At 56.3% G+C, this 23,895-nt stretch overlaps 2 protein-coding genes across 11 annotated transcripts in view; one reads left to right on the top strand and one right to left on the bottom strand.

Annotated features, from left to right (window-relative positions):
- The window catches only part of NFIC (nuclear factor I C), a 112,209-nt gene extending 100,554 nt beyond the window's left edge, over window positions 1-11,655 (top strand). For all 10 annotated transcript variants that reach the window (XM_063599769.1, XM_034945087.4, XM_063599770.1 and 7 more), the window contains one exon: window positions 5,462-11,655. In XM_063599769.1, the coding sequence (XP_063455839.1) occupies window positions 5,462-5,479 (18 nt within the window). In that variant the 3' untranslated portion in view covers window positions 5,480-11,655. The remainder of the gene's footprint in view (window positions 1-5,461) is intronic.
- On the bottom strand, window positions 7,821-23,156 carry SMIM24 (small integral membrane protein 24). The gene is made up of 4 exons (XM_003819260.7): window positions 22,857-23,156; window positions 21,374-21,485; window positions 20,975-21,034; window positions 7,821-17,715 (listed from the first exon to the last, which is right to left on the bottom strand). The coding sequence occupies exons 1-4, from the start codon at window positions 23,089-23,091 to the stop codon at window positions 17,562-17,564; spliced, it is 561 nt and encodes a 186-aa protein (XP_003819308.2). The 5' UTR covers window positions 23,092-23,156; the 3' UTR covers window positions 7,821-17,561.
- Window positions 23,157-23,895: the final 739 nt, after the last annotated feature.

Raw genomic sequence — 23,895 nt, forward strand, 5'->3', positions numbered from 1 at the left:
TTGACAGAGGAGGCTCAGAGAGGGGAAGTCAATTGCCTGAGGCTGCACAGTAGTCTAGGGAGTGGGGGCGTGGGAGGGCAGCCTTAGCCCCAGGCCCAGCTGTCCCTCACCCCCCACCCCCATAAGGGGCTCTGTGTAGGCCAGGAGTGTGTGAGCGCGTCTTCGGGTTATGGGTAAGCAGCTGGACCTTTGAGCCTCTGCTCTCTCCCCGGTGTGTGTTGGGGAGAGGGTTGGAGGATGTAGGAGTGGCTGCCGCAGGCCCGGGAGGTCCAGACTCAGAGAGAAACAAGCTCTGGGCTACCCAGCGGCCACAGAACTGCAGAGCGTGGAGATGTGTGGGGTCCCCAGGGGCCGCGTTCAAATCTTCCGGCCACTGAGGGAGGTTTCCTGCTGCAGAGCCCACGGGCAAGGGTCACGGGGCCTCCCCGGGACCCTGCGGGGCTGTCCTGGCTGAGCGGACGGGGGCGGGGAGGGGACATGGCATTCCCCCTCCCTCCCTGTGCTGGGTGCCCAGGACGCCTGTAGGCGGCCCCTCCCTCTCTTCCCAGGCTCCGCAAAACCAGCCGGAGGAGGAAGCGGGGATGGAGGCTGCTTCTCCTGAGTTCAGAGGAGACCCATGTGCTATGGGTGGAGGGAGTCCTGGGTCAGGGGCCAGGGCTCCAGCCCAGTGCTGGCTCACCCACTCTGAACCTCTGTCTCTTCCTCTGGCCTTGGGCACCCGCACCAAGAGCCTTCGAAGGGCACTGGGGGACAGAAAGGGCACTGAAAGGTTCAGGCTTCCCCACACCCCGTAAATATTAAGTACCCTGCCTTGCACCCATAGAGCCCCGGAGAGGGAGTAACTTGGTCAGGGTCCCCCAGCGAACAGACATCCAGGACTCCTCGCTTTGGGATTTGGGCCCCCTATGGCCAACCTCTCCCCCGCCTGGTGCTGATGGAGCCCGGCATTACCTTTGCCACCCCCACCCCACATTGCTCCCTGCCCCTGCGGGAGGCTGGGAATGTCTTAAGTGGTTCAGAAACCAAAGCTAATAAAAGCTGCGGTGGGAGGAGGCCCAGCCCGCTTAACCCTTCCCCAGCCTCTGCCTTGGACCAAACTCTCTGACCAGGCCCTCCCGCCAGGGCCCGGGACCCTTCTCTCAGACTGTGCTGGCTCCAGCCCCACCCCACCCAAGCCTGGGAGGGAAGGGAAACTGAGGCAGGCAAGGGTGGCACCTTTCTCAGCATCCCTATCTTGACTGGCTGGACTCCTGTGGGGACCCAGAAAGGGTGGGACCAGGGCTGGCAGAATGGGGTGTGGGGGGGCACTGGCAAGGGGCTCAGCATAGGCAATGGTGTGGGTCGGGGGAGGGGGAACCAGCTGGAATGTGAGAGATCTCCGGTGGCAGGGGCCAGACAGATGATGCGGGCTTTGCTCTGGGGTAGTGGGGAGCCATAGAAGGGTTTAGAGGGAGGGAGTGGACACCCACCAGGCCTGGGAGTCAGAACTTTCTGGAGCACAGAAAGGAGGTGACACATTGTCAAGAGGCTCTCAGGGGAGCATGGGTTGGGGGAAGGCGAGGTCCCCAAACTGGGCATCCAGGGAGCACAGGTCTGGGGAGGACCCCATTGCTGCTGCCCTGACTGGACTAAGAGCACCTGGGTTGAGGCCGGGCGCCGCCACCTCCCTGCAGACCCCGGAGAGAGGGAGGGAAGAAGCAGTGAGACCCCGCTGTCCCCTCTCCCAGCTCCCGCTCAAAGGGCCCTGAGCTCGGAGGCCTCTCATTTCCGATTCTGGCCAGTCAGCACTTCTGCGTTCGCCTCCTCTATTCCTGGCGGATTCGCTTCCCTATGCCCCCTCCTCCCCCAAAGCCTGTGTGGGCGCGCCTTTCCCTCTGCCTCTCTGGCTCCCGACACCCCCCAGTCCATGGACTCTCCCCCCATCAATATCCCTCCCCATGATCTATGCTAATTGATCTCGCCCTGGTCAGTTACCCACCCATCGCCCCATGTCCGTCCCTATCAGTCCCCCCACTGTGAGGCTGGGTGGCTCTGACGCCCTGGCCCCTCCCCTCTGTGATGTCCTCCACGCCCCTACATTTCTCCTGCATGGGAGCCCACGTAAGCAGCTGGGTAAACCGAGGGTGGGGGGCAAGGCGGGCATTGAGCTACATGCCCAGAGTCACACAGGCGGCTGCAGCCAGGCCAGCAGGATACCAGAGCCCAAACCTCACCCTTCACACCCACTGCCTCAGTCTCCCCTCAGCTGAGTGGGAGAGGGTGGAGTTGAGGGTGCCCCCACCCCATCCCCGCCCCATTGCTGGGGCCACAGCCAGGCAGGAAGGGGAGGGGAGGGGAGGGAGGAGGGAGGAAGGGCTGAGGGGAGGCTGGTCACACCCAGAGTCTGTCGGTTGCCAACAGAAACCAGACATGAGGTAATGGCCAAGATGAACTTGAACTTGGCTGGAGGTGGGGCGCTGGGAACCACTGTGGCGCCAGTTCCATGGGCTGGCCCAGTGGCTGCCTGGTTGGAGGGGCTCTGTTGAATGATTTGCTGCAGGGGTGGGGGGCGGCCCCGCCTCTAACCTCAGTTGGGGAGTGGAGGGGTCTCCCCAGTTCCAGAGGCACAGCCCTCCCCTCACAGTCCACCCTGGATGCTCCATCTGGGGTTGGAGTTTGCGTTTCCAGGGCAGGGGTCTGGACAGCGGCTTCTCTGCAGAGACTGAGGCCGGAGCTGTCCGCAAATGACATGACCTTGGATACAGCCCCATGCAGAACTCCCCTCCCTTAGCCTCGGTCTCCCGCCTCTGGGAGGTTGAGAGTCATCCTCAGCCCCCCTGTGCTTAGTGAGCTTCTGTGGGGCGAGGGGGGGCCATCCGGGGGACCTGTGACAGGATGGGCCCTGGATGCCCAGGACAGTGCTCAGAAGATGCCAAGGGGATTCCTGAGAGGCAGGCGAGGGGGTTGGCCCTGGGCAGGAGCAGAAATGAGAGCCAGAGCCAGACAGGCCTGAGTTCAAGTTCCACCTCTGCCGCTTCCATGCTGGTGACCTCGGGCAAGTTCCTTGACTTCTCTGGGCCTCATTTTCTTCACACAAAACAGAGCAGTGGAGGGAGACCTACCCCCTCCTTCACGGGGATACTGGGGGCATCATTAAAGAGGAGAATTTTTTGGGGGGTTTTTTTGGTTTTTTGGTTTTTTTTTTTGAGACAGAGTCTTATGCTGCCCAGGCTGGAGTGCAATGGCACGATCTTGGCTGACTGCAACCTCCGCCCCCTGGATTCAGACGATTCTCCTGCCTCAGCCTCCCGAGTAGCTGGGATTACAGGCACGTGCCACCACGCCTGGCTAATTTTTGTATTTTTTAGTAGAGACAGGGTTTCACCATGTTGGCCAGGCTGGTCTCGAACCCCTGACCTCAGGTGATCCACCCACCTTGGTCTCCCAAAGTACTGGGATTACAGGCATGAGCCACCGAGCCCAGCCTCTTGTTTACTTTTTAAAAACATTCTCAAGGCCATGTGCAGTGGCTCATGCCTGTAATCCCAGCACTTTGGGAGGCCAAAGCAAACGAATAAGCTGAGGTCAGGAGTTTGAGACCAGCCTGGCCAACATGGAGAAACCCCGTTTCTACCAAAAATACAAAAATTAGCTGGGTGTGATGGCGCATGCGTGTAATCCTAGCTACTCGGGAGGCTGAGGCAAGAGAATCACTTGAACCTGGGAGGCAGAGGTTGCAGTGAACTGAGATCATGCTACTGCACTCCAGCCTGGTGACAAGAGCGTGACGCTGTCTCAAAAAATCAACAAAAAAACTCTTTATAAAGTGAACAAGGCAGCTGATGTGGTGGCTCATGTCTGTAATCCTAGCACTTTGGGAGGAAGGAGTTCAAGGCCAGCCTGGTCTACATGGCGAAATCCCACCTCTACAAAAAAAAAAAAAAAAAAAAACTAGTCAGATGTGGTGGTACATACCTGTGGTCCCAGCTACTCGGGAGGCTGAGGTGGGAGGATCACTTGAGCCCAGGAGATGGAGGCTGCAGTGAGCTATGATGGCACCACTGCACTCCAGCCTGGGCAACAGAGCAAGACCCTGTCTCAAAATAAAATAATAAATTGGCTGGCCATAGTGGCTCACGCCTGTAATCCCAGCACTTTGGGAGGCCAAGGTGGGCGGATCACTTGAGGCCAGGAATTCAAGACCAGCCCGGCCAACATGGCGAAACCCGGTCTCTACTAAGAATACAAAAATTAGCTGGGTGTGGTGGGGCGGGCCTGTAATCCCAGCTACTTGGGAGGCTGAGGCACAAGGATCACTTGAACCCAGGAAGCAGAGGTTGTAGAGAGCCAAGATCACACCACTGCATTCCAGCCTGGGCAACAGAGCAAGACTCTGTCTCATAAATAAATAATAAATAGAGAAGAAAATAATTTTTAAAATATAAAATAAAGGCCAGGCAGAGTGGCTCACGCCTGTAATCCCAGCACTTTGGGAGGCCGAGGCGGGCGGATCACGAGGTCAAGACAGTGAGACCATCCTGGCCAAGATGGTGAAACCCTGTCTCTACTAAAAATATAAAAATTAGCTGAGTGTACTGGCATGTGCCTGTAATCCCAGCTACTCGGGAGGCTGAGGCAGGAGAATCACTTGAACCTGGGAGGCAGAGGTTGCAATGAGCCGAGATCATGCCACTGCACTCCAGCCTGGCAACAGAGCGAGACACCGTCTCAATAAATAAATAAATAAATAAATAAATAAATAATATAATATAATATAATATAATATAATATAATAAAGTAAGATTGAGTTCCAGACTGGGAGCACTGGCTCACACCTGTAATTCCGGCACTTTGGGAGGCCGAGGAAGGTGGATCAGTTGAGGTCAGGCGTTTGAGACCAGCCTGGCCAACATGGTGAAACCCCATCTCTACTAAAAAATACAAAAATTATCCAGGCGTGGCGGTGGACGCCTGTAATACCAGCTACTCGGGAGGCTGAGGTAGGAGAATTGCTTGAACCCAGGAGGCAGAGGTTGTAGTGAGCCAATATCACGCCATTGCACTCCAGCCTGGGCAACAAGAGCAAAACTCCATCTCAAAAAATAAAATAAAATAATAAATAAAATATAAAATACAGTTCCAGATAAATGGATCTTTTGTGTGTGTGTGTGTAAGTATATCCCCAATGTTGCATGGGCTAGACTTATACTAAAAGAATTCTGTGTTAATCAGAACTCCAGTTTCACTGGGCATCCTGTACTGTGTCTGGAAGCCTTCCTCAGAGACAAAGTCACTTGCCATGGGTCACCCAGCAGGTTGTTAGAGCCTGGGGTGGGGAAACTGAGGTCACAGGGTTGCAGGAGGTGGGGGGTGAGCATGGGAAGAGGTAAACCATGTCTGCAGCAGAGTCTGACCCCTCGACTTCTCTCCCTTTTTCTCTGTCTCTCTCTCTCCCTCTCTCTGTCGCCACTGGGCCACTCAGTCCTGGTATCTGGGATAGCAAAGGTCTTCTTCCCTCGCCCCTTCTCCATCGTCCCAGGAATCCCAGGGGGCAGCACAGCCGGCCCCCGGCCCACGTTTTCGGTGGAAAATTAGAGTGAACAAGAACACCCCTGCCGACTCCCAGCCCGGCCAAAAAGACAAAACACATAGACGCACACACGCAGGAGGAAAAGAAAAAACAAAGGAAAAAAAAGAAGAAGAAAAAATAAAAACCCACCCAAGCAAGAAGACAAAAGGTAAAGACGCAACGTTTCCAACTCTCGGGACGCCAAGGCCGCAGGACTGGAGGGCCAGGCCCCGCCACCCCCACGGGAGACCCGGGACAGGGCGTCTTCCTAAGTTATTCATCTCCTCTCCGCCTGCTGCTCGGGAAGGACAGACGCCGGCCGCCCGCCCGCCCGCGCCCCGGAGGCCCTGGCTCTGTCCGGAGACCAGGTGAGCACAGCCTGGAGCCTGTGCCCAGGGCCGACAGGCGCGACACCCAGCAAGGCCACCTCTCCCCGGGCCCCCGCGCCTCTGCCGGACACGGACCGGCCCCTCACCCCCCACCGAGGACGCAGCCATTGGGGGGAAAGGGAGACACAGCGGACCCCGGTCGGGCAGCGGAGACCGCAGAGGCGGGCAGGGTGGGGCAGGCGAGTGGTGTCACGGGGGTGCGTGGCGCTTGCTAGCCCTGGCCAGGGGAGTAAGTGAGGCCCAGGCACCTGCTGCCACTCGAGGGGGCCCTGCCTGCCGTGGGGCCTCCCCACAAGCCCCTCCCAAAGCGCCGGCCGACTCGCTGTCTCGCTGGGGACTCTTTCAGCCCTCGCGCCCGCCTGTTTGGGAGGAGAAGTCTCTATGCAATTGGCCCCGGCCCCCCCACCCCCCACCCCCGGCATAGGAGGCCCCCCCCCACCTCGCCCGGCTCACACCCCCAAAGGGAGGGACCCACATTGCACACACTGTAAGAAATGCACTTTCCGAGGAAGGGGATGGGGGAGCCCGGACACCCAGAGCTCCCCGAGTTGGGGGTGCCCGTCTGGAGCGCCCCCGTCAGCCCCTGGCGGTGGGAGGTGAGAGCGAGTGGTTTAAGTGCCTGATTCCCACCACCCGCCCCCCCTTTGTCCAGCTGGGACACGGAATGGCCGCGGGCCTCCTCCCCCTCCCCTCCAGCCTCTCCACCAGCCCCTCCAGTCAACCCTCATCGCCGTGCCCCCCCAGAGCTAGAGAGATGGGGCCCCTGCGTGGCCCGAGGGGCAGAGCTAGGCGTCACTTCCCAAGCGTCCTGCCCTGCCGGGGCGCGGGGGTGGGCTCTGGGGAAGCCGGTGCGCCCCCCACGCCTCCGCTGCCAGTGCCTTACATTCTGGAGCGACCCCCCTCCCTGGTGCCTCCCAGCGAAGGGGGACCGCCGTTTGCACTTTCATCGCCTCCCCCGACGCGGGGCCCAGCTGGGGGACGTGCATCACAGCTGGGCCCCCAGAGGAGAGAGGAGGCCGACGCCAGCGGTCCCCGCTCGGAACGGGGAGGGTTTTCGGGGGGTTCGGCGTCGCACCTCGGGGCCCCCCGCGGCCGTGTAGGGGGCCTCCCATCTGCTAAGCGTTTTTCCGTTGAGCCGCTCCAAAAACACTAAGCTGGGGACGCCAGGTGCCCCCCCACCCCGGCTCCCTGGCCCCATCCACACCTCCACCCCCACCCCAGGATTGCCATCTTTAGGGGAGGCCTGGGAGGGGGTGTTAGGTGTTTTAGGGCCATCGAGCTCAAACACAAGGACCCCTCCCCGGCCCACCCAGCCCAGCCCCAACTGACCTCCATGCCTAGGGAAAAACTCCCCCAACCACGGCCCCCTCCCCCGACCCAGGCCAAAGCCAGGGCAGGTCTCCGGGTCTCACCTGCTCCTAGCCTCACCCCCCTGCCCCCGAAAACCAGACTCTCCTCCCAAACTAGCCTCAGGAGCTTTGCGAACCCGCTCACTCCTAAAGAGAAAGACCCAGGACCCTCCCCCATCACCCCCGAGAGAGGTTCGCCATCCTCTGGCCTCGAGCCCTTGGTCCCTCCGTCCGTCTGTCCTCGGGGCCCGCTCCCCCGGTGGCCCTTGGGGATCAAAGCGTGGGCCGCTCTCCAGGAGGGCGGGCGGGGGAGGGGGTGGTCGGGTTGTGCCATTGGGGTGTCCGGAAGCTTCTCAGCCAGGGTGGGGGTCGTGGAGTGGGGGAGGGAGGCCAGCCGGGCTCCAGAGGGGTCAGGGCGCGACGAGAACCAACTCTTTACCTAACTTTGCATGGTGCTTAGTCAAGGACTCCTGCGACCTGGCTCCCGAGGTCAGCTGGCGGCGCTGACACACATGCATGGCAGACTATCCCTGGCTCTATCTCCCTGTCCCTCGCCCCCTCCACCCCCCACTTCCTCTTTAAAAAAAAAAAAAAAAGATACAAAAAAAACCTTTAAAAAAATTCCATGTTTCCTAATTTGCACGAAATTTTCTACCACAAGATGTGCCTTGCCTTCCGAGAATAAGTATTACCTTTAAACAATATCAGCGCACACACATAGCTGCATGTTCTGCTCGTGTAGTTAAAAAAAAAAAAAAGACAAAACAGTGACATGAAATAAAAAATAAAAATTGAAAAGGGATGTATTTCTATTTGTAAAAAAATAAAATAAAAAATAAGAAAGTGAGAATCTAAAAAAAAAAAAAAAAAAAGGAAGAAAAACCACGCTAGAAATCAAGCCACTGAAAACAATTGCCCCCAGGTCTACCCAGCCCCTGGCTGTCCTTGGTCCTGTCTCCCCTCCTGCTGTATTCAGGGGTGCCCCCTGGTGCTCAGCCTCTACCACCCCCAACCCTGCTCTCGGGTACCCAGAGGGGTCATTTCTGAATCCCTTGCCCAGAGGACAGACCTCCGGGGCCCATCTTGGCCCTGGGAAAGGGCTCTCCTCTCTGATTGGTCCCTAGGCCACGGGCCGGCCCCCAGACACCATTCACCGACCCACTGCAGGCTGTCCTCCAACCGTGGGGTGGCCACCCCGCCCGCAGCCAGACTCCCCGCTCCCCACTTTTCATGCAGGCTGGCATACCCCTGGCTCAGGGTCAAATGCTGTTCCACACCCACCTCAGAGGCACCCCCTCTCCCCTGCCCCATGCATCCCCACCCTTCTTGCCAAAGGACCTCTTTTCTCCTATCCAGAGACCACCCCAGGTGGCATTCTCTCCCACCCTCTCCTTTGTCCCCCATCCCCTGTCTCTGTCTTCCAGCTGTGAATATGAAGGGTATCCGGTATGAAACAAAAACAAAACCTGATATATGCAATATCTGTCTGTCTGTCTGTACCCACGGGCCTGGCTCAGCCATTGGAGGCCCAGCCGAGGGTCCGGCAGGGCACAGGGACAGCCAGGCGGCACCGAGTCACAGGCTGTGGTCTGGTGGCTGAGCATGCTGTTGTTTTGTCCTTGATTTTATTTTCTTTTGTTCTTTTTTTTTTCTTTTCTTTTTGTTTTTAACTCCAGCTTCCTTTGCTTTTTACTTGACCAAAGCTAAGACAATAGCCAGATGGTTAGTGGGGCAGCCAGGCAGGGAGGACCCAGGGCTGGGATTCTCCAACCTTAGGCCATTCCTGCAGCCCTCACCACCTCCAGCCCCTCCAAGCATCTCGTGTAGGGACCCACGCAGATGGTCCCATTCATTCACTATTGCCCCCAACCCCGGGATTTTGGGTGGTCTCCACAGCCACCATCATACACTCATCCCGTGTTTTCTTCCAAAAAGTCACCTCAGCAGCCTCCCCAGGCGACACAGAGGGAGAGCCCAGACCACCACAGCTGGCCACGACATTGCCCTTAAGTAATATGCATTGGCCAGAGAGCCCGGGCTGGCTGTGCACAGCATCCATGTAGCTGATTTCTAGCTTTTTTTTTTTTTCTACCCCCCTCCTGAGCAAATCTGTCTTGCCAAGGAACTAGGAGCAACCGGAGGCAAAGGGAGTGGGTGGCCCCATCACTATTGGGACCATCGCGTCCCTGCACAGCCCACACCCGGGGGCCCAGAGTCCTGGGCTGGACGCCACCCTTCTCACCCCGAGCTTGCTTCCTTGGCTCACTTGGCACCTTGGCTGAGTACAGCAGGCAAAAGCCCATACCAGGCAGCATGTTGTGGGTGGTTTAGTTCTCCCCGCCTCCCTGTTTCTTGGAAAAGCTACAGGGTCCCTGTAGGGCAAAATTCCCAGGCGCCTTGCTGCAGACAGAGTAAGACAAAAACACCAGGAAGCGGGATTCTGTGCCCATCTCTGCATTTTGGGTTCACAAAAGGGGGTGCCGTCATCCCTGGGTGGAGGAGGGAGTGTTGGTTTTTTTTTTTTTTTTTTTTTACATGTATGAAACTGACATCTTCTCAAATCTTGTTCCACCCCCCTCTGGAAGCCCCCATCACCCACCCCTGCTATGGACACCACACCTATGCCAGGCCCCCCCCCAGTCTCATTCTGGGGTCTGCCCATGCTGTGGGAAAGAATAGGGAGGCCTCCCAAATATATGCAAATTGTCCCCATTCCGTGGGGGCACCTGACAATGACCCGGGTGGAGATGGGGCATGGGGGAGTAGGAAGACACAGCCCTATTTGACTGGGGAGAGGAGGATCTGGAGTCCTTCATGCCCAGGTCTGGAACCCAGGTTCTGACCCCAGAGCCCCACCCTGGGCTGGACAATCAGATCCCAAAGGAATGCCAAAGGGGACTCGGTTGGGAGAGCCGCTTAGGGGCCAGACCTGGGTCCCCCTGCAGGTCCCCAGGCAGCAGACAATTCCACCTTCCCTGCCCCAGGACCTGGAGAGACAGCAGCATCCCAAGCACAGACAGACTTGGCTGCACCCCACTGTCCCTTGCAAGACAGGTTCTGGAGCCAGGAGCAACTGTCCAGCCCTCCAGAAGAGACAGCAAGCAGCCCCCCTACCCACCCTGGCCTCCCCAATGGTACTTTGACCTCCAGTGTAGGGCTATACTATACATATATATATATATATATATAATTTTGGAATTTGTTTCTCATAATACAGAATATACAGTGGCTACCTTGTATCTTGGTCTGGATTCTCTCTCTGAGACCCCGGATTTTACTTTCTCTTTGGAGGGCGCTGGGACATACATCTCTCAATCCAGCTTCCTCCGCATCCTCCCATCTTTCCCCATTTCTGCCACGTCAGACACTTCCTGAGAGTCTCACCTCCAAACTGACACCGCTGCCCATCCATTGCTCAATGGTACAGAGTGTGAGGTCAGTCCACCACCCTTGACCTCCCGGCAGGGCAAGGTGAGGAGGCGGACCCAAAGCAGTACCAGCAGGACTTGTTGCCAGTGATACCAAAACAGACTTTTCCCAAGCAGTGCCTCACATGTCTGCTGGTGTGGCTTTGGGATTCTCCTGCCCCACCCCCCATCCATGGCAGCCCCCTCCCCAAGGCTTTGCTCACACCTGAGACAGGAAGGAGGAAGGGGATCCAATAGGAATAAGGGCCCCGGAGAGGAAGTCATGCACCCCCAAGCCACCACCCCCCAGCCTTCCACGCACATCTCCTGGCTGGAAGAGAGCCCTCCAAAAAGGGGACACAGGCTGCCCCGGCCCCTCAACTGCATCCACACCCCATCCTCTCATCTTGGGTCCCAGCCAGGCCCCCCCAAAACCAAAGCCCCCTCAAGTCCTGGGGTCCCAGCCTGTGCCCCCAGCTTCCTGCCCACCCAGCCCCGAGCATTCTCACACAGAGAAAGAACAAGCAAGGGCTCCAGGGGGACAGGATGGGGCAGGGCATACAGTGGGGGGTCGGGGGGCAGCTGGGAGGAGGGAGGGACAAAACAAAACATTTTCCTTTGGGTTTTTTTTTCTTTTTTTCCCCCCTTTACTCTTTGGGTGGTGTTGCTTTTCCTTTCCTTTTCCCTTTGAGATTTTTTTGTTGTTGTTTCCATTTTGTATTTTACTGATATCACCAGGATAGTTTACTCTCCTTCTAGCTTTCTGCTTACCGCACACTGGATAACACACACATACACACCCACAAAAATGCTCATGAACCCAATCCGGAGAAGGTTCCAGCGGGTCCCCCACCCTCCCCTCCTCCTCCTACTTCTCCTCTTGACAGCGAGGACAGGAGGGGGACAAGGGGACACCTGGGCAGACCCACCGGCTCTCCCCCCACCCCACCCCGCCCCTCACATCATACTCCAATCATAACCTTGTATATTATGCAGTCATTTTGGTTTTCGCGGACGCGCCTACCTAAGTACCATTTACAGAAAGTGACTCTGGCTGTCATTATTTTGTTTATTTGTTCCCTATGCAAAAAAAAATGAAAATGAAAAAAGGGGGATTCCATAAAAGATTCAATAAAAGACAAAAAAAAAGAAAAAAGAAAAAAATGTATAAAAATTAAACAAGCTATGCTTCGACTCTTTCTGGCTGTCCCGGGTCCTCTTTTCCATGTCCCGTGTGGGTTGCTCTGTGTCCTTTGGAAAAGTGAGGGGCAGAGGCTGCAGGGAGCTGGGGGGGACCCCCAAGCCCCGTGGATGGGCAGGCTGGGATTCTGAAAGCTTCAGATCAAGTGTCCCCTGGGGGCATTAGACAATATCTGGGGACATTTGTGGTTGCCACGACTGGGGGATGCTCCTGGCGTGGAGTGGGTGGAAGCCAGAGACACTGCTCAGCATTCTGCAGTGCCCAGAACCAAGGTTCATCCACACAAGACATCCACACAAGACATCCACAGTGCCTGGCGCGGAGAGACCTGCTTTGATTGTTTGGAGGGGAAAAAAATCAGATTTGCTCCCTGCTCACAGTAGACACCAGGGTAAGCTCCCGATGGGGTGGATGACAGAAACCAGGGAGACCTGCAGCTCCTAGGATTCTCCTCCTCGCCCCCTCCCCACTCAGGGTGGGATTCCAATGTGTGCAGCCTCCTAGGACCTCAGCAGGGTGGAGGATCATGGGATGCAGTCTACTGGGGGGTCCATGAAATCCCCTAACCCAGGGAGTCTCACCCAAGGGCGATCCTGCCCCCCAGAGGACACTGGGTGATGTCTCAGACATCCGTGGTTGTCATGACTGGGAAGTGCTCCTGGCATGGAGTGGGTAGAGGCCAGGGACGCCGCTCAGCACCCTGCAGTGCCCAGGATGGCCCCACCCCAGAGACTGATCCAGCGCCCATGTCCACAGTGCCTGGGGGTGGGGGAGACCCACTTTAGATGGTGGCTTTGAATGAGCTTCTGAGGCCAGACCTGTCCCAGCAACGCTCCTGGAGGCTGTAACCTCTTCCCCTTTGTAGGATGGGCTGTTTCACACCCCTTAGCCTTTGCTCATTCCTGCCTCCCCATCTGTGCAGACCTTTCACACTGGTGTCCTCTTCCGCCAGGAAGTCTTCCCACCTTTCTCCAGCCTGGTTCCCTCCCCCAGCAGTCTCAGAGCTATCGGTGAATTCCATGAGGCATCTACGGAGCACCCACTCTGTGCCAGGCACAGGGGATTCCATCCCCTCCCTTGCGCCTTGGAGTAATCCAAGCCTGGCACACAGTCGGTGCTCAATAAATGCACAAAATAGCTTCTCTTGCTACCTGGCAAACTCCCAGTCATTGAGCAAAGACTTCCTGAGCATCTCCTGAGTACCAAGCCCTAGGACCCAGCAGTGAACAAAACACTCAAATTCAGATCTCGTCTTGGAGCCTACAGCTTCCTCCAGGTCAGGAAGAACAGTGAACAACAAGTAGAAGTGGCCAGGTGCAGCGACTCACACCTGTAATCCCAGCAATTTGGGAGGCCAAGGCAGGAGGATCGCTTGAGTCAAAGAGTTCAGGACCAGCCTGGGCAACATAGAACCCATCTCTACAGATAAACTTAAAAAGTTAACTGGGCGTGGTGACACACCTGTAGTCTCAGGAGGCTGAGATAGGAGAATTGTTTGATCCCTGGAGGTTGAGGCTGCAGTGAGCTGTGATTGCACCACTGCTGTCCAGCCTGGAGTGCAACAGAGCAAGACCCTGTCTCCAATCAATCAGTTGATAAAATAGAAGTAAAAGATGTCAGAGGAGGTAAGTGATGAGTAGGGCAATGAACAGAGGAAGGGTGGGGAGTGGTCCCATCTAGATAGGTCTGGAGGGAGGGAGGGAAGGAGCGTCCTGAAATTCTGGCAGAAGTCACAGCTCCTGCAAAGGCCCGAGGGCGGGACCATGCCTGCTTCATTGGAGGAACAGTGAGGAGGCCTGTGTGGCTGGAGCAGAGTGAGGAGAGGGATGGAGGGAGGACTGGAGGGCAGGGAAGGGACGGGGCAGGTCATTCAGGGCCTTGTGGGCCACAGGGAAAACTTTGACTTTTCCCCTGAAGGAGGTGGGAGCCATGGAGGGCTGGGGGCAGAAGGATGGGCCCCAACATGGTTTCAATACACCCTCGGCCAGGAAGCCTTCCCCACCTGCCCCAGCAGAGCTTCTACCCCCAATCACTCCTGACCCAGCCCTGACCATTCAGGGGCATGACCGTGTCCAGCTCTGTCCCCTCCAGACTGGGGGCCCCTCCTACACTGAGGTCAGAGGGGAGGGAGGCTGGGGCCCGGGAGAATCAGGAGTGTGAAAGGGGCTGGGTGCGGTGGCTCATGCCTGCAGTCCCAGCACTTTGAGAGGTGGGAGGATCACTTGAGGTCAGGAGTTTGAGACCACCCTGGACAACATGGTGAAACCCTGTCTCTACTAAAAATACAAAAATTAGCCGGGTGTGGTGATGCGCCCCTGTAATCCCAGCTACTCAGGAAGCTGAGGTGGGAGAATTGCTTGAACCCGGGAGGTAAAGACCGCACCACTGCACTCCAGCCTGGGCAATGGAGCGAGACCCTATCTCAAAAAAAAAAAAAAAAAAAAAAAAATAGCCAGGCGTGGTAGTGCATTCCTGTAGTCCTAGCTACTTGGGAGGCAGAGGTGGGAAGATCCCTTGCGCCTGATAGGTAGAGGCTGCAGTGAGCCAAGATCACGCCACTGCACTCCAGCCTGGGCGACAGAGCAAGACCCTGTCTCAAAAAAACAAAAACAAAAAAAGAGTATGAGAGGCTAGTTCTTGGGGGGGCTGAGATGGGGCCCTCCATCCTGTCCCCAACTCCAAAACCCCAAAAGACCCCAGGTTGGGCCAGAAAAACTCTCTTTGCACCATGGGCTCCTTCCATCCTACCCACAAGACCACAAGGCGGGGACGATCCTTTTTTGCAAATGGGGAAACTGAGGCACAAAGAAGCGAGGTAAGGTGCATTGACAGGGCAGCAGGCACAGTGCGTCCTCACTGACACGACCCCACGCTGCTTCCTGGTGACAGGCACCGAGGACACCGAGGATGGGGGGTCCGAGGCCCCTTCCCACGTCCCACTCCCAACTTGGGTGGCCCCCACTTACCCTCAGCAGCGAGGTTTTGGCGCCCCCTTGTGGGCAGGCTGGGGACCCCCCCCCCCCCCCCCCGCCAACCTCCCCGATCCCAATTCCTCTCTGCAGCGGGAAACGGGGGCTCCAGTCAGGCCAGAAGAGGCTTCTTGTAGAGCAGGGGTTGAGCCAAGGTCAGGGGGTCTCAGCTGGAGTCAGGGGATCAGCCAGGGCTGGGGTGGAAACTCAGCGGTGGAAACTTAGCCTCCCCTTGGATCTTACGGAAAGCCTCGGTCGTGTTCAGCCCTTGGCCCCTGGGTGATGAGATTCCTGGCTGGGAGGGGAGGGCTGTCCCAGTAATGCAGGCTGTTGGGTTGGTCACCCCTGACTCCCCACCCTAAAACGGGGGAAGGCTTGTGACAACCCAAAATGCCCCCGCAAAAAATTCCAAATGCGGCCGGGTGCAGTGGCTCATGCCTGTAATCCCAGCAATTTGGGATACCAGAGATGGGAGGATTGCTTGAGGTCAGGAGTTAGAGACTAGCCTGGGTAATACAGCGAGACCCTAGCTCTATCAAAAAATAAACATAAAATTAGCTGGGCACGGTGGCTCACAACTCTAATCCCAGCACTTTTGGAGGCCAAGGAGGGTGGATTGCTTGAGCCTGGGAGTTCGAGACCAGCCTGGGCAACACGGCGAAACCCTGTCTCTACTAAGAACATATAAATCAGCCAGGTGTGGTGGCAGGCGCCTGTAATCCCACCTACTCAGGAGGCTGAGGCATGAGAATTGCTTGAACCTGGGAGGTGGAGATTGCAGTCAGCTGGGATCGTGCCACTGCACTCCAGCCTGGGCGACAGAGGGAGACTCCACCTCAAAAATAAAATTTTAAAAATAGCTGAGTGTGGTGATATGTGCCTGTGGTCCCAGCTGCTCAGGAGGCTGAGGCAGCAGGACCGCTTGAGCCCGGGAGGTCAAGGCTGCAATGAGCTATGATGGAATCACTGCACTCCAGCCTGGGCAATAGAGCAAGACCCTGTCTCTACAAAATATTTAATTTTTTAAAAAATTTCCAAACGCCCCCTAGTGGAGAAGTCCTGCCCCCTGCACTCCAGCCTGGGAAACAGAGTGAGACCTTGTCTCAAAAAATAATAACCATCCTGGCTAATACGGTGAAACGCCATCTCTACTAAAAAATACCCAAAAAATTAGCCGGAAGTGGTGGTGGGTGCCTGTAATCCCAGCTACTCGGGAGGCTGAGGCAGGAGAATCGCTTGAACTGGAAGGTGGAGGTTGCGGTGAGCCAATATCGGGCCCTTGCACTCCAGCCTGGGCAACAAGAGCAAAACTCCATCTCAAAAAAAAAAAGAAAAAAGAAAGAAAGAGAAAGAAAGAAAGAAAGAAAAGAAGAAAAGAAAAGGGCCAGGAGCAGGGACTCACACCTGTAATCCCAGCACTTTGGGAGGCCTAGGCAGGCGGATCAACTGAGGTCAGGAGTTCGAGACCAGCCTGGCCAACATGGTGAAACCCCCGTCTCTACTAAAAATGCAAAAATTAGCCAGGCATGGTGGTGCATGCCTGTAATCCCAGCTACTCGGGAGGCTGAGGCAGGAGAATCACTTGAACCCAGGAGGCAGAGATTGCACCACTGCACTCCAGCCTGGGTGACAGAGTGATTGCACCACTGCACTCCAGCCTGGGCGACAGAGTGAGACTTTGTCTAAAGAAAAAAAAAAGAAAAGAAAAAGGTCCTCATTAAGAAATGGTCATTGTGGCCAGGCTGAGGCTGGATAATTGATTGAACCTGGAAGGCAGAGGCTGCAGTGAGCCAAGATCACAGCATTGCATTCCAGCCTGGGTGACAGAGCAAGACTCCATCTCAAATAAAAGAGAAATGGTCATTGTTCAGGGCAAGGTCCAGGGCCTGGAGAAGGTGAGGGGAAGCAGGAGAACAGAAACTGGGAAAAGGAAGTGCTAGTCCCTTTCCAAGATATTGCAGGGCCCTGGGGCACCCCCACCCTCCAAGATACAGCTCCCAGGAAAAAAGTCACATGCCCCAAAACAAAGTGAGGTGGGGGAAGGAGCAAAGATTTGCTTGGAGACGGCGCTCAGGGCTCAAAGTCCAGGGCTCAGGACAGCAAAAAACCAGATTGCCGGGGGAGTGTTTAATCTGCTCAGGGCGTCTGGGCACCTGTGCACCCTGAGCCTCCATATCATCCGCCCAGCCATCGCCTGCAGCCCCAAAAGCAGCCTCCTTCCCCAGAGGTAAACTGAGTCCCAAGAGATGACAGGAGCCCTTCCAAAGAGCTGTTACGAATGCTTTAATGCAGGCCATTGGGAAGCAGCTCTCAGCTGGCAGTGGGTGCATGGGAGAGGGGAAGTTCTGTTCAGTAGACATCAGGCAGAGAGAAAAGAAATCAGGCAGTGGGGAGAAGCAGGTGGAGCCATGAGATCGTGGAGGATTGCGGGTGTCTCCTCAACCAGGGATGCTCTCCGAGTATAAGAAGAATCACCAGGCAGGGACCAAGCTCAGGAAGAGGGGTGCATGAAAACCATGTTTGCCCAGAGAGCCCCCAATGAGGGAGGTGGGGTGGGTTCCAAGCCTTCTTCACTTGAGAACACTGTATTCTGAATCCCAGATGGAGTCATTTCACGGGCTTCAAGTCCAGGGCACTGCTTTTAGGGGGCAGAAGAGGCATCTCTGGGGGACTGCCTGGAAGAGGCAGCCAGGAATCTTCACATGACTGTGCTCTTTGCTCTCTCATGGTCTCCGGGCTCTTTTTCCTCCAGATCCAGTCCCAAGTTGCTCTCTCCTTCCTTTGCTGTCTTTTTCTCCTTCTTCCTCTTCTCTTCTTTCTCCTTGGCCTCTTTCTTCTCTCTCTTGTCTTCACTGTAGGGATACAAAGGCCCCAAACCATAATAAGAAACAGAGACACTCCTATTTAATGGCCACTCACTTGAGCCAGCCCATGTGATGAGTATTTTACAAGCGGTATCTCAGTGAATCTTCAAAATAACCCTAACTACGCGGCCTCACGATTTCCATTTCACAAAGACAGCAACTAAGACTCAATTGCTCCATGGAGGGATGGATGGGTGGATGGAGGGATGGACATAAGCCAAAGGCTCCCTGTTGCCTCTTGGGACTCAGTTTACTCCTGGCGAAGGAGGCTGCTTTTGAGGCTGGGTGCAGTGGCTGGACAGATGATATGGAGGTTCACACTGCATATCATCATTGCAACTAAGACTCAACTGCTCCATGGATGGATGGATAGGTGGGTAGGTGTGTAAAGAAGTTAGGGAATAGATGGGTAGATGAGTGGACAGGTGGGTGGATAGTGGGTGGGTGGATGGATGATGGATGGGGGTATGGATGACTGGATGAATGGGTGGATGGCTAGGTGGGTGAGTGGTTGGAAGGATGGATGGATGGGTGGGTGGGTGGATAGATGGATGATGAATGGATGAGTAGACAGATGAATGGGTGGGTGGGTGGATGGGTGAGTTGATAGTTGAGTGGGTGGACGGATGGTAGGTGGATAGGTGATGGATGGATGGTGGGTGAATGGATGGGTGGGTGGGTGGATAAGTGAATGGGTGGATGAATGGATGGATGAGTGGGTGGATGAATTAATGAATGGGTGGGTGAACAGATGGGTGACTGAGTTGGTGAATGAATGGATGAGTGAGTGTGTGGGTGGGCGGATGATGGCTGGGTTATTGATGGATGGTGGATGGATGGATGATAGATGGATGGGTGGATGGATGAATGAATGGGTTGGTGGATGAATGGATGGATGGGTGGGTGGATGGATGAGTAGATAAGTAGTTACATGAATGGACTGCTGCATGGAGGTTGAATAAATGAATTGGAAGATAAATGAATACATTGCAGGAAGGAGAGACTGATGGATCAGTGGATGGCGGTATGCAGAATGGAGAATGGGTGGATGGGAGTATAGATGGATGTATAGATCAATGAATGAATGTATAGGTGGATGGATGGATGAGTAGATAAGCAGTTGGGTGAATTGATGGTTGCATGGAGGGAGGGACAGATTAATAAGTAGATGAATGGATGAATTGGAGGAAGAAGAGAATGACATACCAATGGATAGGTAGATGGAGGATGAATGAGACTGTAGGTGGGTGGATGGATCAATGAGCTAATGGATAGATAGACTGATGGATGGACAGTTGGAGAGTGAAGACTGCATAGTTCGATGGACGCATAGGTGGGTGGGTGCGTGTATCAGTGAGTGGACAGATCAATGGGCTAATGGGTAGGTGGACTGATGGATGGGTGGTTGGAGGGTGAGGACTGCACGGGCAGACTGATAGATGGATGTACAAGTGGATGGTTGGGTGGATGGATGGAGGATTGAACAAGGCAGAAAGGAAGCTACAGGTACAGGTGCACAGGTGGGATCCAGATCCCCCAGTACATCCTGGGAGTAGGAATCATATTTTACTGGGGCTGAGCCAGGTCTTAGACAAAGCCACCACTCAGGTCCTCTCCCTCAGGCACATCTTGGACTCAGCTGAGACTCTCCCAGCCAGGCTGGTCACCTCCCAGCTCCCACTCTCCTACTCCTGTCCCCAAGCCTTTGCCCAAGACAGAGCCCCCAGCCCTGGATGGATGGATGGATGGATGGATGGATGGATGGATGGATGGATAAATGGGTAGGTGGATGGATGGCTGTGTGGGTGGATGAATGAGTGAATAGATGGGTGATGGATGGATAGGTGATGGATGGATGGATGGATGGATGGGTGGATGGGTGGGTGGGTGGATGGATGATGGATTGATGGGTGGATGAATAGATGGGTAGGTGGATGGATGGTGAATGGATGGCTGATGGATAGATGGGTGGGTAGATGGATGGGTGTGTGAACAGATGAGTGGGTGGGTGGATGGGTGAGTGGGTGGATGGATTGGTGAATGGATAGGTCGGGGGGTGGGTGAGTGAATAGATGGGGGATGGATGGATGGATGGATGGATGGATGATGGATGGTCAGTGGATGGATAGTGGGTGGGTGGATGGGTGGGTGATGAATGGATGGGGGTGGGTGATGGATGGATGAGTGATGAATGGATGGGTGAGTGGGTGGACGGGTTGGTGAATGGATGGGTGGGGGGATGGGTGAGTGGATGGATGGATGGATGGATGGATGACAGACAGATGGTGGGTGGATGGATGATGGGTGGGTGGATGGGTAGGTGATGGGTGGATGGGTGATGAATGGATGGGGGGTGATGAATGGATGGGTGAGTGGGTGGATAAGTGGTAGGTGAATAGATGGGTGGGTGGGCAGCTGGGTGAGTGAACAGATGGGTGATGAATGGATGATGGATGGATGGATGATGGATGGATGGATGGTGGGTGATGGATGGATGGGTGAGTGGGTGGATGGGTGAGTGGGTGGATGGGTGAGTGGGTGAATGGGTGATGGATGGGTGAGTGGGTGGATGGGTGAGTGGGTGGATAGGTGAGTGGGTGAATGGGTGAGTGGGTGGATGGGTGAGTGGGTGGATGGGTGGGTGATGGATGGATGGATGGTGGGTGAGTGGGTGAATGGGTGAGTGGGTGGATGAGTGGGTGATGGGTGGATGGAAGATGGAGGTCTGCAACCCTGAGTCCTCTGTGGGAATCCTCAGGTTGGGAGGCAGTCAGAGCCATAGGAGGCACTGAGTCCAGGTGGGTCGCCCATACCTAGGCCTTGTACAGACACCTACACAATCCTACACCACAGTCTTCTTCAACAGGTATTTATTAAGCACCTCCTGTGTTCCAGGCCCAATGCTGGGTATGAGGACACAGCCAGGACCAAAGCTAAGTTGCCTACACAACTGGAAGGCACCACGTAATGTCTCAAAATTAGTGAACAACTAAGACAGTTCCACTGGTGATAAGCATGAATCAGACTTGGGGCTGGGGACAGTGTCAGGAAGGCTGGTGGCCAGGCTGGAAACCCCTGACTAGGGACTGGAGGAGGAGAAGGAGCTGCCAGAAGATACAGGAAAGGTGAAGATCCCAGGGCAGGAATGTGTTTGAAGGATTCAGGACAGCAAGGTCATCTGCGCACACCCGTTCCCCCACCCCGAGGAGGGGCTCACACAGACCCCCAGCATCCGCACGGATAGTACCTCTGGTCCTGATATAGGTTGGACTCCATTCTGAACGTGGTCTCCTCCTCGTCCTCAGCCCTGCAGAGATAAAGGGAAAGGTGGAAGGGGGCGGGAGAGGAGAAAGGGGGCGGTAAAGGGAAGGAAGCGGTGTGACCGCCTCAGCCTCTGTCCCAACCTCCCAGCCGGGGCTCATGAACCCCAGGACGCAAGGAAGGGCTGGGCTGCCTGGCTGGTTGTCTTGGGGAGGGAGGCGGGTGCAGGCCCGGGATCTGGGCTCTGAGAGTAGGGGTTGGAGGAGCAGCAGGGAAATGGGAGACCTTCGGACTTCGAGGCTGGTGATGGGGGTACCAGAGAGGGTTGGGAAGCTGGGGGTGGGGGCAGGGCTGTGGGGGCAGCGGGGTGGGGGCGGGCACCCACCTGGCCTTGGAACACCAGAGGCGGTTGGCCAGCAAGACCAAATAGACGATGAACAGGAAGCCGACTACCGCAGCCAGGCCCACCAGCCACGGCTTCAGGCGATGCTCCGTGGCTGCAGGAAGTTGGGGAGGTTCGACTCAGAGGAAGGAAAGGGCAGAAGACCCCCATTCCCCCACCACCCTAGCAAGGAGAGAGAGAAGGTCACTGGGGGTGCTCCGACAGAGGGGGTATTGGAAAGGGACGGAGCTTCAGCGACCTGGATGGCGTAGGGGGGTCGGGAGGGTTTAGAGAGGGGGAGGGTACCTTACCAGAGTGGGAGGGAGCCTGGGGGCCCAGAGAGGGGAGGGGCTTATAAAAGAAGGGGGGCTTAGAGGGGACGGAGTTTACAAATCAGGAGGGCTCAGAAGGGGCGGGGCTTATAATGCAGGCAGAGGCTCAGGGGGAGGGGCTTATAAAGGAGGACCTCAGAGGGGCGGGGCTTATGACAAAGGAGTGGCTCAGGGGTGGGGTTTATAAAGGAGAACAAGCTCAGAGGAGGGGCTTATGAAGAAGGAGGGGGCTGAGATGGGGAGAGGCTTGTGAAGAGGGTCTCAGATGGGGAGGGCTTATAAAGAAGAGTCTGGGGGGTTGGGGCTTACAACAGAGGAGCTGTTGGGGGGAGCTTATAAAAGGAGGCAGAGGCTTAGCGGGAGGGGCTTATAAAGGAGGAGCTCAGAGGGGAGGTGCTTATAAGGGGAGAGGGTCTCAGAGTGGGAGGGGCTTATAAAGGCGGCAGAGGCTCAGGAGGAGGGGCTTATAAAGAAGGGGGAGCTCAGAGGGGAGGGGCTTACAACAGAGGAGGGGCTCAGGGAGGGGTCTATAAAGGATGAGTGAGAAGGAGGGGCTTACAGAGGAGGAAGAGGCTCAGATGGGGAGGGGCTTGTGAACTAGGGGGCTCAGAGTGGGAGGGGCTTGTAGAGGAGGCAGAGGCTCAGGGGGAGGGGCTTATAAAGGAGAAGGAGCTCAGCGGGGAAGGGCTTACAGAGGAGTCAGAGGCTCAGGGGGAGGGGCTTATAAAGAAGGAGGAGCTCAGAGGGGAGGGGCTTACAGAGGAGGAGGGGCTCGGGGAGGGGTTTATAAAGGAGGAGGCGTGAGAAGGAGTGGTTCACAAAAGAGGAGGGGACTCAGATGGGGAGGGGCTTGTAAAGGAGGCCCGAGCTCAGAGTGGGGCCGAGCTCAAGGGGGGGGGGTTCAGCCAGGTGTGCTCAGAAGGGCTGGAGAGGGGAAAGGCTCGGGTAGGCGGTGGGGGGTCCCTTACAGAGGAGGGCAGAGCCCAGCGAGGGGGAGGCCGGGCGGTACTGCGGGGGTTGAGAAGGGCCTCCAAGCCACTCTTCCTTTTCTTCCTGCCCCCTCTCCTTTTTCTCGCCATGGAAAATTGGGAGATGGTGATCACCTGACCAACTCCCCCATCCCGCGACGCCCCCTCCCGCCCCCCTGCACCTACCCTGCTGGGCCTCCACCGGGGAGAGGAGCAGAAACTCCAGCACCAGAAGGGCCCCCAGGGTCTCCATGACGGTCGAGTGAGCCAGCAGCCAGCCAGCGGCGGTCCCGGGTCGGCGTCCACAGGTTTGGTGTGGGCGAGGCCCTGCCTCCCCGTGATAAGGCACAGAAGGTCCCGGGGCGGGGGATGCATGAGACCTGGGAGCGGGGCCCGCCCCTGGCACCACCTGGTTGGGCATCCTGCCCCTCCCCTGCCATCTCCTGCCCCATCGCTCTCCCTCCGGGAGGCCAGACTCTGGACCTGTGTAACAATTAACTGAGGGAGTCCCTCCTCCCTGCACCCTGCCCTGGGGACCATCAGCCTCAGGGCCACCCCTTCGTGATCCCTGCTGCAGGGGCTGAGCTGAGATGGCTGCGACCTCCCGTCCCGGCCCAGGCCCCCTGCCACTCTGGACACAGGGGGAACTCACAAATACAACTGGAATATCTTAAGAAGGGTGGGCCCCACTGGGCCCCACCCAGTGCCTCACACCTGTAATCCCACTACATTGAGAGGCCAACGCGGGCGGATCCTTGAGCCCAACCTGGGCAACTTAGTCAAGCCCTATCTCTACAAAAATAGAAAAATTAGCCAGGCGCGGCGGGCACTTGCAGTCCCAGCTACTAGGGTGTGCTGAAGTGGGAGGATCACTTGAGCCCAGGAGTTTGAGGCTGCAGCCAGTTATGGTCGCACCACCGCACTCCAGCCTGGGTGACAGAGGAAGACCCTGTCTCAAAGGAAATTTAAAAAATTAGAAATACAAAGAGTTACCGAGGCTGGGTACAGTGTCTCACGCCTGTAATCCCAGCACTCTGGGAGGCTAAGGCGGGAGAATCGCTTGAGGCCAGGAGTTCCAGACCAATCTCCTCCCGTCTCTAAAATAAAAAATGTAAAACTTAGCTGAGCATGGTGGCCTGCACCTGTAGTCCCAGCTACTCAAAGAGACTGAGGTGAGAGGATCGCTTGAGCCCAGGAGTTCGAGGCTGCAGCGAGCTACGACTGC

This window comes from Pan paniscus, chromosome 20, assembly GCF_029289425.2.
Source record: "Pan paniscus chromosome 20, NHGRI_mPanPan1-v2.0_pri, whole genome shotgun sequence".
In the NCBI taxonomy this organism is placed as follows: domain Eukaryota; kingdom Metazoa; phylum Chordata; class Mammalia; order Primates; family Hominidae; genus Pan; species Pan paniscus.